The 13,229-nt window shown below is 41.6% G+C and overlaps 1 protein-coding gene across 1 annotated transcript in view; it reads left to right on the forward strand.

The window, feature by feature from the left end:
* IL1RAPL2 (interleukin 1 receptor accessory protein like 2) overlaps nt 1–13,229 on the forward strand; it is a 1,202,487-nt gene that overhangs the window by 810,753 nt on the left and 378,505 nt on the right. The window contains exon 6 of the mRNA XM_073637906.1: nt 4,513–4,587. Within this exon, the coding sequence (XP_073494007.1) occupies nt 4,513–4,587 (75 nt within the window). The remainder of the gene's footprint in view (nt 1–4,512; nt 4,588–13,229) is intronic.

The following is a 13,229-nucleotide window of genomic DNA, read 5'->3' on the forward strand; positions in this document are numbered from 1 at the left end:
ACAGTGCTATTATAGTTATTATAGGGCCAAGTCTTCTACAACAATGTACAGCCCATTTAAAATGCACTTTGGGTGTGACAGGCTCCCTTTTAAACATCCCAAATGTGTTTCTTTTGAGTTGGGTACTTTGACCCTACTGGATTCACAGTTAAAGCCAGCAACTTGCCAATATGTCAGAACTAATTTTAGACACATTCTTCCTTTTGGAGGAGCTTCTGGTTTTGGCTGATGTAAGATATATTTTTCTCTTTTTGGAGGAGAGATAATTTTTCTTTTTTTTCCATGCATCAATTCTTGCAAAAAAACCTTTCATATATCAGACACATTTTTCCTTCTGCACAAATACTACATACATTGGTGAAGGACCAATGATATGCTTGATAGATGTGGCATATATGAGATTTTTTCTGCCATGCATCTTGAGGAGAGAACTTCATTGCTTTTAGAATGAGTCACATTTTCCAGAACAGATTTGAAATTGACAAAGTCACAACTCCAGTGAAGGAGGGTGAGAAGAAGACAATATGCAGTGTTGCGACATCCAGGGCTGCCACCAGGAATTTCAGGGACCCATACTGGCAAAATTTCCTGGCCCCCTTGAGATTTCCACCCCAGCTCTGCCTCCACCCATTGAACCATCCACAGTGCCACCACCCACTCTTGGAAAAACTCCACTTCTGCACTACAACCTCACCAATCATGCAATAACAGTTCCCATCTAACACCATACCACATACATAACCATCAACTTTTGTTTTGGCCAAAAGATTTTTTTAAGCCTTCCACCACGACAACCTAGACTCTTTTGGCAGGGCCCTACTCTACTCTTTAAGGGAATGAGTCGCATACATTTTTTAAAATGACTGATAATACCACATACAAAGGACAAATACGGTCACACCATGGCCAGATCACATATTACCACCACATAGTGACTGAATAATTCCACATACAAGTAACAAATCTTGCCATACCATGACCAGATCACACATTACCACCCCATAGTGACAAAATAACACCACATACAAGGGACAAATACTAACACCATGACTAGACCACATATTACCACCACATAGTGACCGAATAATACCACATACAGGGGATAAATACCACTACACCGTGACCAGATCACATATTACCACTGCATAGTGACCGAATACTACAATACTGATCATTAATAAAACAAAATGATAATATTACCATAAGTGCAATTTTACACAGGAGCTCTGTACGTAATATACAGTGTATAGTGTCAGTGTACAGGTAATACAGGTACTCACCAGGGACATTATACACAGGAGCTCTGTATATAGTGTCGGTGTACAAGTAATACAGTGATCACTGATGGCATTATACACAGGTGCTCTGTATATAGTGTATAGTGTACAGGTAATACAGGGGTCAATAGTGACATTATACACAGGAGCTCTGTACCTAGTATACAGTGTCAATGAACAGGTAACACGCTGACTCACCAGTGATGTCTCTAGTTTAAGTCCTTCATCTAGGGCAGAACGCCATCCATTCTTCCAGACAGGACTTGTCTCTGCAGAAAATAACACAGTTATCTAGAGCACCACTTCCAGAGCACATTCCCCATTTTTCCCCAACTTCTACAATATGTCAGAAAAATAAAAATCAACATAGTTCCTCCCTGTATAGTAACAGGAACCCCCAATTCATCATTTGCTCTCCCCCACCCAAAATTCATCATTTGTGCTACCCCACCCTCAATTCATAATCATTTGCTCTCACCCACCCCCAATACAGCATCATTTGCTTTTTCTCACCTTCAATACATCATTTACTCTCTCCCACCCCCAATTCATCATTGTTTTATTTGGTATCCCCCACCCTCAATTGATCATCTACTCTCCCCCACTCAATTCATCCTCATTTGCTATCCCCCACGCCCAGTCTAAATTCATAATCATTTTCTCACCATCACTCTTAATACAGCATAATTTTCCCTCCCCCACCTTTAATACATAATCCATTACTTCCCCCCACCCTCAAATCGTCATTGTTGCTCTCGCTACCCCTCACCCTCCTCATTTGATGTCCCCCATACTCCACCCTCAATTCATTAATTTCTCTCCCCATCTTCAATTCATAATTTACCCTCCCCACTCCCACCGTCAAACCATAATTTGCTTTCATCAATACATCATAATTTACTGTCCCCTGTCCCCCACCCTCAATTCAAGGCAAAGGGAACTCCCCTGGAGGTGCACTGCTGTTCTTTTTTGATGGCCATGGAGCTCCAGGAAAGCACTCTTCACAGAGATGTATGCCGTAAGCCGCTCCTGCCCCTGGTCCCCGGTGAGCAGAAGCAAAAGAGGGGGGCCTGGACTGAGTCCGGGCCACCCCTCTTTGCTTCGCTTCACCAGGCCCCATACACCAGTAAGGGTAGTAATGCCCTGATGGCGGCCCTGGAGACATCCATCCTTTAGTGTTACCATAAACCAGACCAGTGCTACAGTTAGACATTTTATTTCAAAGTATTTTTTTCAGGATCGCTGTTATTAGGATCCTTTGGCTGTCAGTCAGAGGCATAGAGAGGCACTTCAATAAAAAAATTGACCCCTAAACTAGTTAACTATATTTATAACTATGGTGGCGAACCCTAATCATAGAGGGTATTCGTGGGCACATCAGCAGATGACCATGCTTTTTCCGAATAAAAGTCACTATATAGTGTCCAAGACTAATATTACCACCATACAGTGACCATATAGTGGCATATACCAATACTGCAGAACATATAACAGATTACAGTACAATTATAGTTAGTAAACAACAAATGCACAATGGAGTCCACTCACCATTTGGAGTGTGGAGCCAAATCGCCTCACCCGGTCAGAGAAGCCGCAGTAACTCAGATGAGGAAAAAGGGAAGGATAATCCAATTGTCTATATGGTGCATTACAAGGATCAGGACCTACTCATTTCGATGTTTTAGTCTTAATCATGGTCTGACCAAATAGAATAATAATCTCAGATCCTAATTAGTCCACCAGCCTTCAGCATCACATGCTGGCTGAACAACATGATAACTACATCGCGCCTCTTCACTGACGTCCTGTGCAAGTCCCTGACATTCTGTAAAGCACAGGCCAAACTTGACATGTGGTCTACAAAACAGAGAGACATAGGGAAGGGAAACGTTTCCCCCCAGCTCCACCACAGAATTTATCTGCATCCTATAAACACCAATTTCGATAAAACTGGTGGTCGCTACTGGTAGGACCCACCGTGTGATTGGGAACCTTGTGACAGATTGTATTTGTGGGTGCTTTTGATGTCCCTGTTAGGGTAGGTGCAAACAACAGTTTTCACAACATCGAAGAAAAATGGTCGGACTTTGATCAGGGTGGTATCAGTTTTTCTTAGAGGTGGAGAGAAAAAAAAGTTTCTCCACCCTTTTCATTCTTTCAGACCACATTCAGATGCCATCCGAGTGCAGTCCAATGTTTGTCACAGACCCATAGACTTGCATGGCCGAGTGTGAGCCGAAACTCGGATCAAAATTGGTCATGTCTCTGATTTTCTCAGACCACTCGGTGCAAGAAAAAAAGTCAGACATGCACAGCCCCATGGAATAACATGGGTACAAGTGTTATCTGTGAAAATCACGGATAGCAGTAGCCCGATATAATCAGTCGTGTGCACGAGCCCTAATGGTCATACTTTGGCTATCATTGTTATGGTGTTCTTTTAGCAGAGAACATCACTTGCTTATGAATATGTTACCTTCATTTAGTATCACTGCGTATCCTCATCCTTATTGCTATCTTAGCAATTAGGTATTTCAGCTTCAGCCAATAAATATCATCAAAAGAAAAGTTAAATGTGCACAAAATATAGGAAGAAAAATAGGAAAAATTAGATTCCTCAGTAAACCCAAGTTTTTACCCTTTAGGGTAAGATATGCTTTAAGTAAATACCATCCTGAGGAAAACAAATGGCACATGACAATAAATATGACAGTCCAACATAAGGTTCAGATACGAAAAGACAAGTTGGCCAGGAATAAAGTCTATGCGACTGGGACCTTATTCTTTATCTATGAATATAAGATGGGTTGGCAAACTGCTTTGATACTATAAGCAAATTCCACTGTAAATCATAAAGGTTCAGCAAGGTGACATTAATATCCCCCGAAGTTTACAGATCCCATTTCTCTTAAACATTCCCTGCATCAGGATGCTACTTGACTATAATTTTAAGCCTTTGCTGAGTTAGATTGTGGTGGAATGACTTTTGACCCACGGTACTATTTGCAAAAATTTATAGCGTATAGAAAATGTACCTGTCAGAGAAAACCCATCTATAATAATTCATAGAAATTGAAATTGAACTGTTAAATATATTCTGTATAGATAGGCACACTTTATGATGATGTTTACACTGTATCAAGTGTAGCAAAATTAAATGCCTTGCATGATAGAATGTTTCCTATGCTGTAATTTGTCTCTGACTTCCATTACATTCTCCTGTTCTGTTTTCTAGCTTTACTCACAGCGAAGCCTCCTAAACCATTGTTCCCCGTGGAGAACCAGCCAAGTGTTATAGATGTCCAGCTGGGTAAGTCCCCTTCTGGGAATAATAGCTTCTAAACTTCCACTCCATTAACAGATGGGAAAAATTGCACGTAGCAAGGAAGGTTTATTGCCACTGTTATTACATGCAAATCAATTTGCTCCTTCCCATTTATAATGCTTGAGTATATTGTAGCAGTCGTTTAAGGATATGGCTTTGCTTAGTGGCAGAGACTGTTAATGCTAATTGGTTAAGCTGCATATTAAATACAGTATATGCAATGTTTGCACTTCTGTTTTATGCTGGAAGATTAAAAGGAATATATTAAGTAACAGCTGCATTGACTTATACTTTGCGATGGCTTGTAATATCCCCCCTACTAAATACTGATGTTAACTAAAATTAGCAAAAACACAGCTTTACCAATATATTCACTGCCTTTGTGTTCTTCATGTTAGTCATAACATCAATTTTAAGAAATAAAATGTGAAGGACGGCTTATATCTGCTTACTACTCGTATTTTAATATTATTTTAAGAAGCATTTTGTGTTTTTTAACTCGTATATACATATATTTTGATAGGGTGAGGAGGCTGTTAAATTTTTTGCTACCGACCACCAAATCCCTTTGTAAATATCGCGTTAATAGATAGTATTCTGGAAACCTGTAGCTTTTACTAGCTGGAGCATTGGCGCTTACAGTATATTGTTATATTTTACAGTTCTCTGCATAAACCGTTTTAGTAAGCTCCGCTTAGCGGTGGCTACGACCAGCTAGAATTGTATCATCCAACGCAAACTTTATGTAAGGGATTTAGAGCTCTTTATTAGTGAAATCTCTATAAAAGCAATAAAAGTATATATTAAGAAATTAGCCAGAACTGAACTTTGAACTTAGCTTAGATTTTTATTTTCCCCAAGGATGAACCTGCATTTTCTTCTAACAATAAAATAGAGGATAACTTGTTGATCTCTTGGGCTCTGACTTCTGGGATCTTATTTAACCTGTGATCGGGCTATGGAACCCCAATAATAGGGCTTTGCTTTGCAGCCCAATATTGAATAGATTGGAGGCTTCTCACCACTGATTGTCTTTGTGCTGCCGGAAATAGCGAAATACAACACTCGTCTGTCTTCACCAGTCCCATAGACAATAAATAGAGCGGAGGTTAAGTGTGCGCATTTTCACTTTATTAAAGCCCCATTCTCAGGTTTCCAGAGACCCAATCTCAGGATCACTAAGGATCCCCCCAGCATTCAGCAAGATATCATCTATTCTGTAGGTAGGAAGTAACATGATTTTAGGAATTACCATTTAAGTCTTTTATAGCATTAAGTGTGAAAAAAAATCTTTTTGATATATATTTTTTCCAGCCAAAGCGAAAATTGGAATCAAAAGGAATGCCAAATATAAAGGAAGGGATTGTCATCATTCTCCTCCTTACTGGATACACTTATGGCTTTGATCCAAAAAACTGCATCAAAAATTTGTCATGTTTTTTTCTAAAAAATAGATTTTTTTTTTTAACCTCTTGGTAATTAAAAGAGAATTCTATTTATTCATAATTCTTTTTGATCCTGTAGTTTTATTTTTGTAGTCTTCCTTGTCATATGCACACTGGATGCAAAGCAACCATACATGGCGGGACTCGACTGTGTTGTACAGCTGACACCCTCGGGAAATTGCAACAGTTGAAGCTAACAGTTCAGTTACATAGAGTACATAGTTGGGAGCACCGCGACAACCACATGGTTAGATAGACAGACCCATGTGTCACGCCATCACACATCCCCCCATGCTTGAGTCATAATGGCAACATAACAAAGGTCCACAGTCAGTCCCGCCATATTGGATCTCCTATTAAACACTGACAGGACAATACACTACAATACACTATAATACAGTATCACAGTGTATTTCTATTGGTAAAAGGTCTGGGCTGCAGATGACCAGCTCATCACCCAAGCTCTTTCCCTTTGGAGCTATGCTGTTGTTATGGATGTGGCATGTGGTTTAGCATTGTCTTGCTGAATTATGCAAGGTCTTTCTTGAAAATGACAATGTTTTTATGGAGAATACGTTGTTCTATAGTCTCTATATAATGCTCAGCATCAATAGTGCCTTTTCAAGATGTTTAAGCTGCCCATACCATAGGCACTAATGCAACCCTATACCATCAGAGATGCAGAAACTGTGTGCTGATAACAAGCTGGATGGTCCCTCTTCTCTCTTGTCCTCTGGACATGGCATCTTTGGTTTTCATTAAGAATTTCACATTTTGATTCATCTGACCGCAGAACAGTTTTCCATTTTGCTTCAGTCCATTTTAAATGGACTTTGTCACACAGATGAAGGCAGTGTTTCTGGATTGTGTTGATATGTGGCTTCTTCTTTGCATGGCAAAGTTCTAACTTGCATTCATGGATTGAACTATAAACTGTGTTCCTAGACAATGATTTCTGGAAGTATTCATGAGCCCTTGCAGTGATTTCTACTACTATATCATGCCTATTTTTAATGCAGTGCTGCCTGCAGGCTTTTAGATCACCAGCTTCCAATATTGACCGTTTTTCTTGGGCACATGGATTTCTCCAGAATCTCTGAATCTTTTGATGATATCATATACTATAGATGGTGGGAAATTTTAAAATATTTGCAATTTTACATTAAGAAATAGACGCAGTTTCTCACTGATTGGTGAACCTCTGACCATCTTTGCTTCTTGGAGACTCTGCCTCTCCAACATGCATCTTTTGTACACAGCCATGTGACTTAGTTGAAAATTAACCCTTCAGATGTTTTTCATTAGTACCACTTACCAGCCTTTTGTTAACTCTTTCACAGCTATTTTAAGACATGTTGCTATCAATTTAAAAATGAGTTAATTTTATCAAATGAAATGGAAAAATGTCCAACTCTCACCTTCTGATCTGTATTCTATGTTCTGCTGTGAATTAAATATACCTATAAGAGACTTATAGATCATTGCATTTTTGTTTTCTTTACACTTTACACAGCTTTCCATTTTTTTTGTAAATTGGTGTTGTAGTTGTAATATTCTTCTTCCAAAGGTTGAAACGTTTACTGTAGCTGTCTCCTAAAAGCTTTAAGTAAAAATGTATTGATTGCACAATGATTTATTAAGAAAATAAGGGAAATATCTATTGTTGGGTTAAACTTCTTTATTAAGCATTTAGTTATTTGCTCCTTTTACGTTACAAACATATCATTCCTTTTGTTACTAGCAGGTCATGTTCCATTTACAGGCAAAGTCTGTAAAGCAGAGACCTAGGATTATTTTTTTAATCCTTTTAGTGATAAATGGGTTAGAAGTCATAGCGGGCTCTTTCTTCAAGTGACAATTTCCAGCTGACATTTTTTCTGAATTTCCGTTTAGGACTGGAAGGACTTGTCATTTCTTCTGTCTAGAGAATGTGGTTCACAGCAGAAAAAGTCAGCATTGTATTTGCAAGCCGTAGGCTGTTTTGTACAGGTTCTGCCCTGGCAAATTAGCACTTCTACAGGGAGTCCGTAACACAGTTTTGCCTGTGGCACCGGACAAGAGATGTGCTGGTCAAGTGTTAGTAACTGCGCTCTTGCATCTGTCAGGACAAACCAGCAGGAATAGCAGAATTGTTTAATGATGGAGGTTAGGAAATGTGGATAATTATGCTTCTTATTCTTGTCATATCCCACACTTGGCCCCGATAAAATAATAAATATTAAATAATAAAAATAATGATTCTATTAGAAAAAACTTTTTGACATTTAGGGTGATCAATGAGTAGAACAGGCTGCCACGAGAGGTGGTGAGTTCCCCTTCAATGGAAGTCTTCAAACAGAGGCTGGACAGACATCTGTCTGAGATGATTTAGTGAATCCTGCTTTGAGCAGAGGGTTGGACCAGATGACCCTGGAGGTCCCCTCCAACTCTACCATTCTATGATTCTATGAAATAATAAAGCTTATACTTCCTTTCCATGCCAGCACCGTTCCAGTGGTGTTGGCACTCGCGGTCCCAGGGCTCCCGTGTGGTTTTTATGACATGTGATACCGGCGCCCAATCAGCGCTAGCGTCACTGTCCCCGCCTTCAGACAAATTGAACATGAAGAGGAAGTCAGAGATCAGCTGCAGCCCGGACTTTCTCTTCATGTTCAATTTGACAGAAGGTGGGGACAGTCACTCAAGCGCTGATTGGGCGCCGGGCTCATGCGTCGCAGCAACAAAAAGATGGCAATTATTCCTTACATTAGAAATCCCCAAACTTTCTTACCTTGAAAGTCACATTCAGCTGTGAGAGATGGTCACATACTACATAATATTCAAAGAAATTGATGCAAACCCCTGAGTGTCCCTTTTATTATTTGTTGAATGTACCCCTATAAAGTAATAAGCCCACTTATAAACTACAAATGCCCCAAGTGGCCTGCTATGGGGTAGTAATGCACTGACTGTCCCTTTAAAGTAATTATGCCCCTTCAATGTCCTCTTAACAAATAATAATGTCTTAAGTGCTCCTTGACGCAGGGTCGGACTGGGGCACTGGGACACCGGAGAATTCTCTGGTGGGCCCAGGTCCTCGGCGGGCTGCCTAGCAGGATGCACGGGAGCCCGCTGGCCTGCTTCTTGGGCCCCCAGGCTCGAGGGCCCATGGCCAGATTGCCCTATCATGTGCGGCGGAGGCGGGCAGGGAGCGATCCCTCCGCTCCACTGCTGACAGGAGAAAATGGCGGAGGGATCTGTCCTCTGCTTCCTGCCCGGCGCTTCCTCTGTGACACAGGCTCGCGCAGCTTGATGACGTCATCATGCAGCGCGGGCCTCTGTCAGGGAGAAAGATGTCGGGCAGGAAGCAGAGGACGATGCTGCGGGGGAATGACCAGACAAGGTAAATGTTTTTTTTTGTTTTTTTAGCTAGAGCGATGGTGCTGGAGGAGGAGGGGGAGAAGAGGGAGAACAATGGTGCTGGAGGCGGTGGGTGGAGAAGAGGGAGAGCAATGGTGCTTGAGCAGGTGGGGGGAGAAGAGGGAGAGCAATGGTGCTGGAGAAGGTGGGGGTAGAAGAGGGAGAACAATAGTGCAGCAGCAGGTGGGGAGAATAGAGAGAGCAATGGTGCTGGCACAGATGGGGGAGAAGAGGGAGAGCAATGGTACTGAGAAGGTGGGGGAGAAGAGGGAGAGCAATGGTGGTGGGGGAGATATGGCAATGGTGCTGGAAAAGGTGGGGGAGAAGAGGGAGAGCAATGGTGATGGAGGAGGTGGGGGGAGAAGAAGGAGAGCAATGGTGCTGGAACAGGTGGCGGGAGATATGGCAATGATGATGGAGGAGGTGGAGGGAGATATGGCTATGGTGCTGGAGGAGGTGGGGGAGATATGGCAATGATGATGGAGGAGGTGGAGGGAGATATGGCAATGGTGTTGGAGGAGGTCGGGGAGATATGGCAATGGTGCTGGAGGAGGTGGGGGAAATATGGCAATGGTGCTGGAGGAGGTGGAGGAAAATATGGCAATGGTGATGGAGGATGTGGGGAGATATGACAATGATGATGGAGGGAGATATGGCAATGGTCCTGGAGGAGGTGGGGGGAGATATGGCAATGGTGCTGGAGGAGGTGGGGGAAGATATGGCAATGGTGCTGAAGGAGGTGGGGGAGATATGGCAATGGTGCTGGAGGAGGTGGGGGGGAGATATGGCAATGGTGCTGGAGAAGATGGGGAAGATATGGCAATGGTGATGGAGGAGGAGGGGGAGATATGGCAATGCTGCTGGAGGAGGTGGGGGAAGATATGGCAATGGTGCTGGAGAAGATGGGGAAGATATGGCAATGGTGATGGAGGAGGAGGGGGAGATATGGCAATGATGCTGGAGGAGGTGGGGGAGATATGGCAATGATGATGGAGGAGATGGGGGAGATATGGCAATGGTGATGGAGGAGGTTGATATGACAATGATGGAGAAGGTGGGGCAGAGCAATTATGGGGAATTATTTGGACACTATATGCTGTTAATATCTGGTCTGGTCACGGTGTGGTGGTATTTCTCCCTTGTATATAGTATTATTCGGTCACTATGTGGTGGTAATATGTGGTCTGGTCATGGTGTGGCGGTATGTCTCCCTTGTATGTGGTACTATTGGTGTTGGTATAGTGGTTTGTGTTGTGTATGGTGGTCATTTGTTCTCTCTGATATTTAATTAGGAGAAGATTCTTTATTTCCATTAGTGATTAAATACTTGGAACAAGATGCACTTACAGGAGTTCTCTAGGGAAAACAAGTAATCACCTCTCCACAGGATAAGTGATAAATTATTGATTAGTGGGGGTCTGAATGCTGGGACCTGCACCGATTGGAAGAATGTGGAGATTTTATCCCCATTAGACTGGAGTTCATGTGCGACTTGGCCACTGATCCATTCATTCTCTGTGGCTGCTCTTGTTTTTTTTCTGGAAGCCCCAAAGAGAATGAATGGAGGAGATGTGATTAGACGTCCCACCTGCTGCTGCATTTTAAAGTGGGAATAAGTGTCCTGTCAGGGATAAAACTTCCCCATTCTTCTGATAGCTGCGTTTTCCAATGTTTGGAGCCAAAACGATCAATAAGTTATTACCTATCCTGTGGATCCCATGGATCGGTGATGACTTGTTTTAATCAAAGAACCCCTTTTATGCAAACTACCATAATTGTATATCCCAGTTATAGTGGTGCACGGTAGATGTGCAGGAGCCGCCTGTGATTTACAGTCAACGCTCCATTATAACAGGGATAGCAGCTAACAGGTATTTGCATATAGATGTAGGGTGGGCCCCGAGGATCAATTCACCCTGTGGGCCCCAGACACCCCAGTCCGACACTGAGTAGTAGAGACTAGAGTGCGTCTTATAAAATAATAATGCTCCCTGAGTGCCCCTTTATTAATTAATTAACATTTATTAATGCCCCTCCTGACCGCCCCAAATAATGTAGTAACACCCCAAAAGGGTCTATTTAAGTATAAAAATACCCCCTAGAAGAAGAAAGTTATACTCGCCTACTCCCAAGTCCCCAGTGAGTGAAGCATCTGAATCTTCTTTTAAAGTCCAAGGGTAGTCAGAGCATGATGGTAATGTCATCGTGTTGTCTGCTCCAGGAAGTGAATCTTCTGTGTGTACATCTGCTGTCCTCTAAAGTGGTCTATGAGATGGAGAGTGACAGAGCATAGGTTTAGCTGTATGAGCGTCCTGTGAACACGTATACAGTTAAAGGGAATCTATCACCAGGTTTTTGCTACCTCATCTGAAAGCAGTATAATGTAGGAAAAGAGACCCTGATTCCAGCGATGTATCACTTAGTTTATTGGATGCCGCAGTTGTGACACAATCAGAGTTTTTATATGCAGCAGAGCTGAGAAAACTGCCCCTGCCCACGCCAGGCTTTATATGTACATTGTCTATTGACAGTGAGCTGCTTATCAGGAGGGGGCGTGGGCAGACCAGTGCTCAAGAGTCAGCTAGTCACAGCAGTGATAATGTTCTAGTGATAAAACCTTCATTGTAAGTAAACGACAGCACACAGCCTGACAAGTGACACATTGCTGAAATCTGTGTTTTAACCATTACTTCATGCTGTCCTCAGACTACATAGCTAAAACCTGCTGACAGATTCCCTTTAAGACTGGAACTTGCTTGAGCTGACAGCTATGAACCACCTATCATGGTCTATGGCTTGGCGGCCTCTGCATTACACAATTTTACACTCTCGGCGCTGACAGGATAGTGGCAGACTATGCAGAGACACAACCTTTTGACAACCTTCCAGTTGTCAAATTATTTGCGAATTTTCAGAAGAAGGAACAATAGCACAATTCTGAGAAATCTATCTAAAGAGTTACTAAAATAATTAGTTCCTGTATACCCACTGTTTATATGTGCAAAGATTTATGTTTTTTACAAAGGGGGCATTGCTCAAAGGATTCTGTCGGTGCATGTCTATAAGCTGTTTTACATAATGGGAAATACCCTCTCGGTCAGGACCATAAAATTATCACTAAATAAAAAGGCCCATATCTCTGCAACCAAAAATAGTGGGTTACAAAATAAATGGAAGAATAAAATGAGAGCAAAAATTGATCACTTTTGACTTGGTTATAAATGCAGTGAATAAATCATTATTTACATTTTCCATTTCTGTTTGCAGAGATCTATGCCTTGTTTAGCTAGTATATAGTTTATTTTGAATTATCTCTTTGCGTAGAACAGTGATTCACTTAGTTCTCTAAAATTGAAGTCTGCAGTTGGCCTAATGTGAGAACACATTGATGAAAATGTTCTAAACCAGCTGCATAAAATGTGTTAGATTGTGATTGAATTACTGTACTCCTGTTCTTACACCTTGTTTCCTGACCCAGAATATGCTGCACATTATGGCAATAATCCCTTAATAAAGGCAAAGTGCTCAAGCTCCTGACAAAGTGATCGAATTGAGGTAGTTACACAGATAGCTTTTGTTTTCAGTGTCGTAATTTTGTTAGCATTAATAATCTATAAAAGTTAGCAAATTGTACTTGAAAATGAAATGTAGCAAAGATCAGAGCGTTATGTGTGCATTAGACTCATTGTACAAGTTTACCTTTTATGTGTTTTTTTTTACGCTCTGGGGTAGTTTTATTGGGTATACATGTAATTGAACCGAATATTGCATTTCCTACTGATA

This window comes from Phyllobates terribilis, unplaced genomic scaffold, assembly GCF_046119375.1.
Source record: "Phyllobates terribilis strain yellow unplaced genomic scaffold, ASM4611937v1 Scaffold_7__3_contigs__length_470593459, whole genome shotgun sequence".
In the NCBI taxonomy this organism is placed as follows: domain Eukaryota; kingdom Metazoa; phylum Chordata; class Amphibia; order Anura; family Dendrobatidae; genus Phyllobates; species Phyllobates terribilis.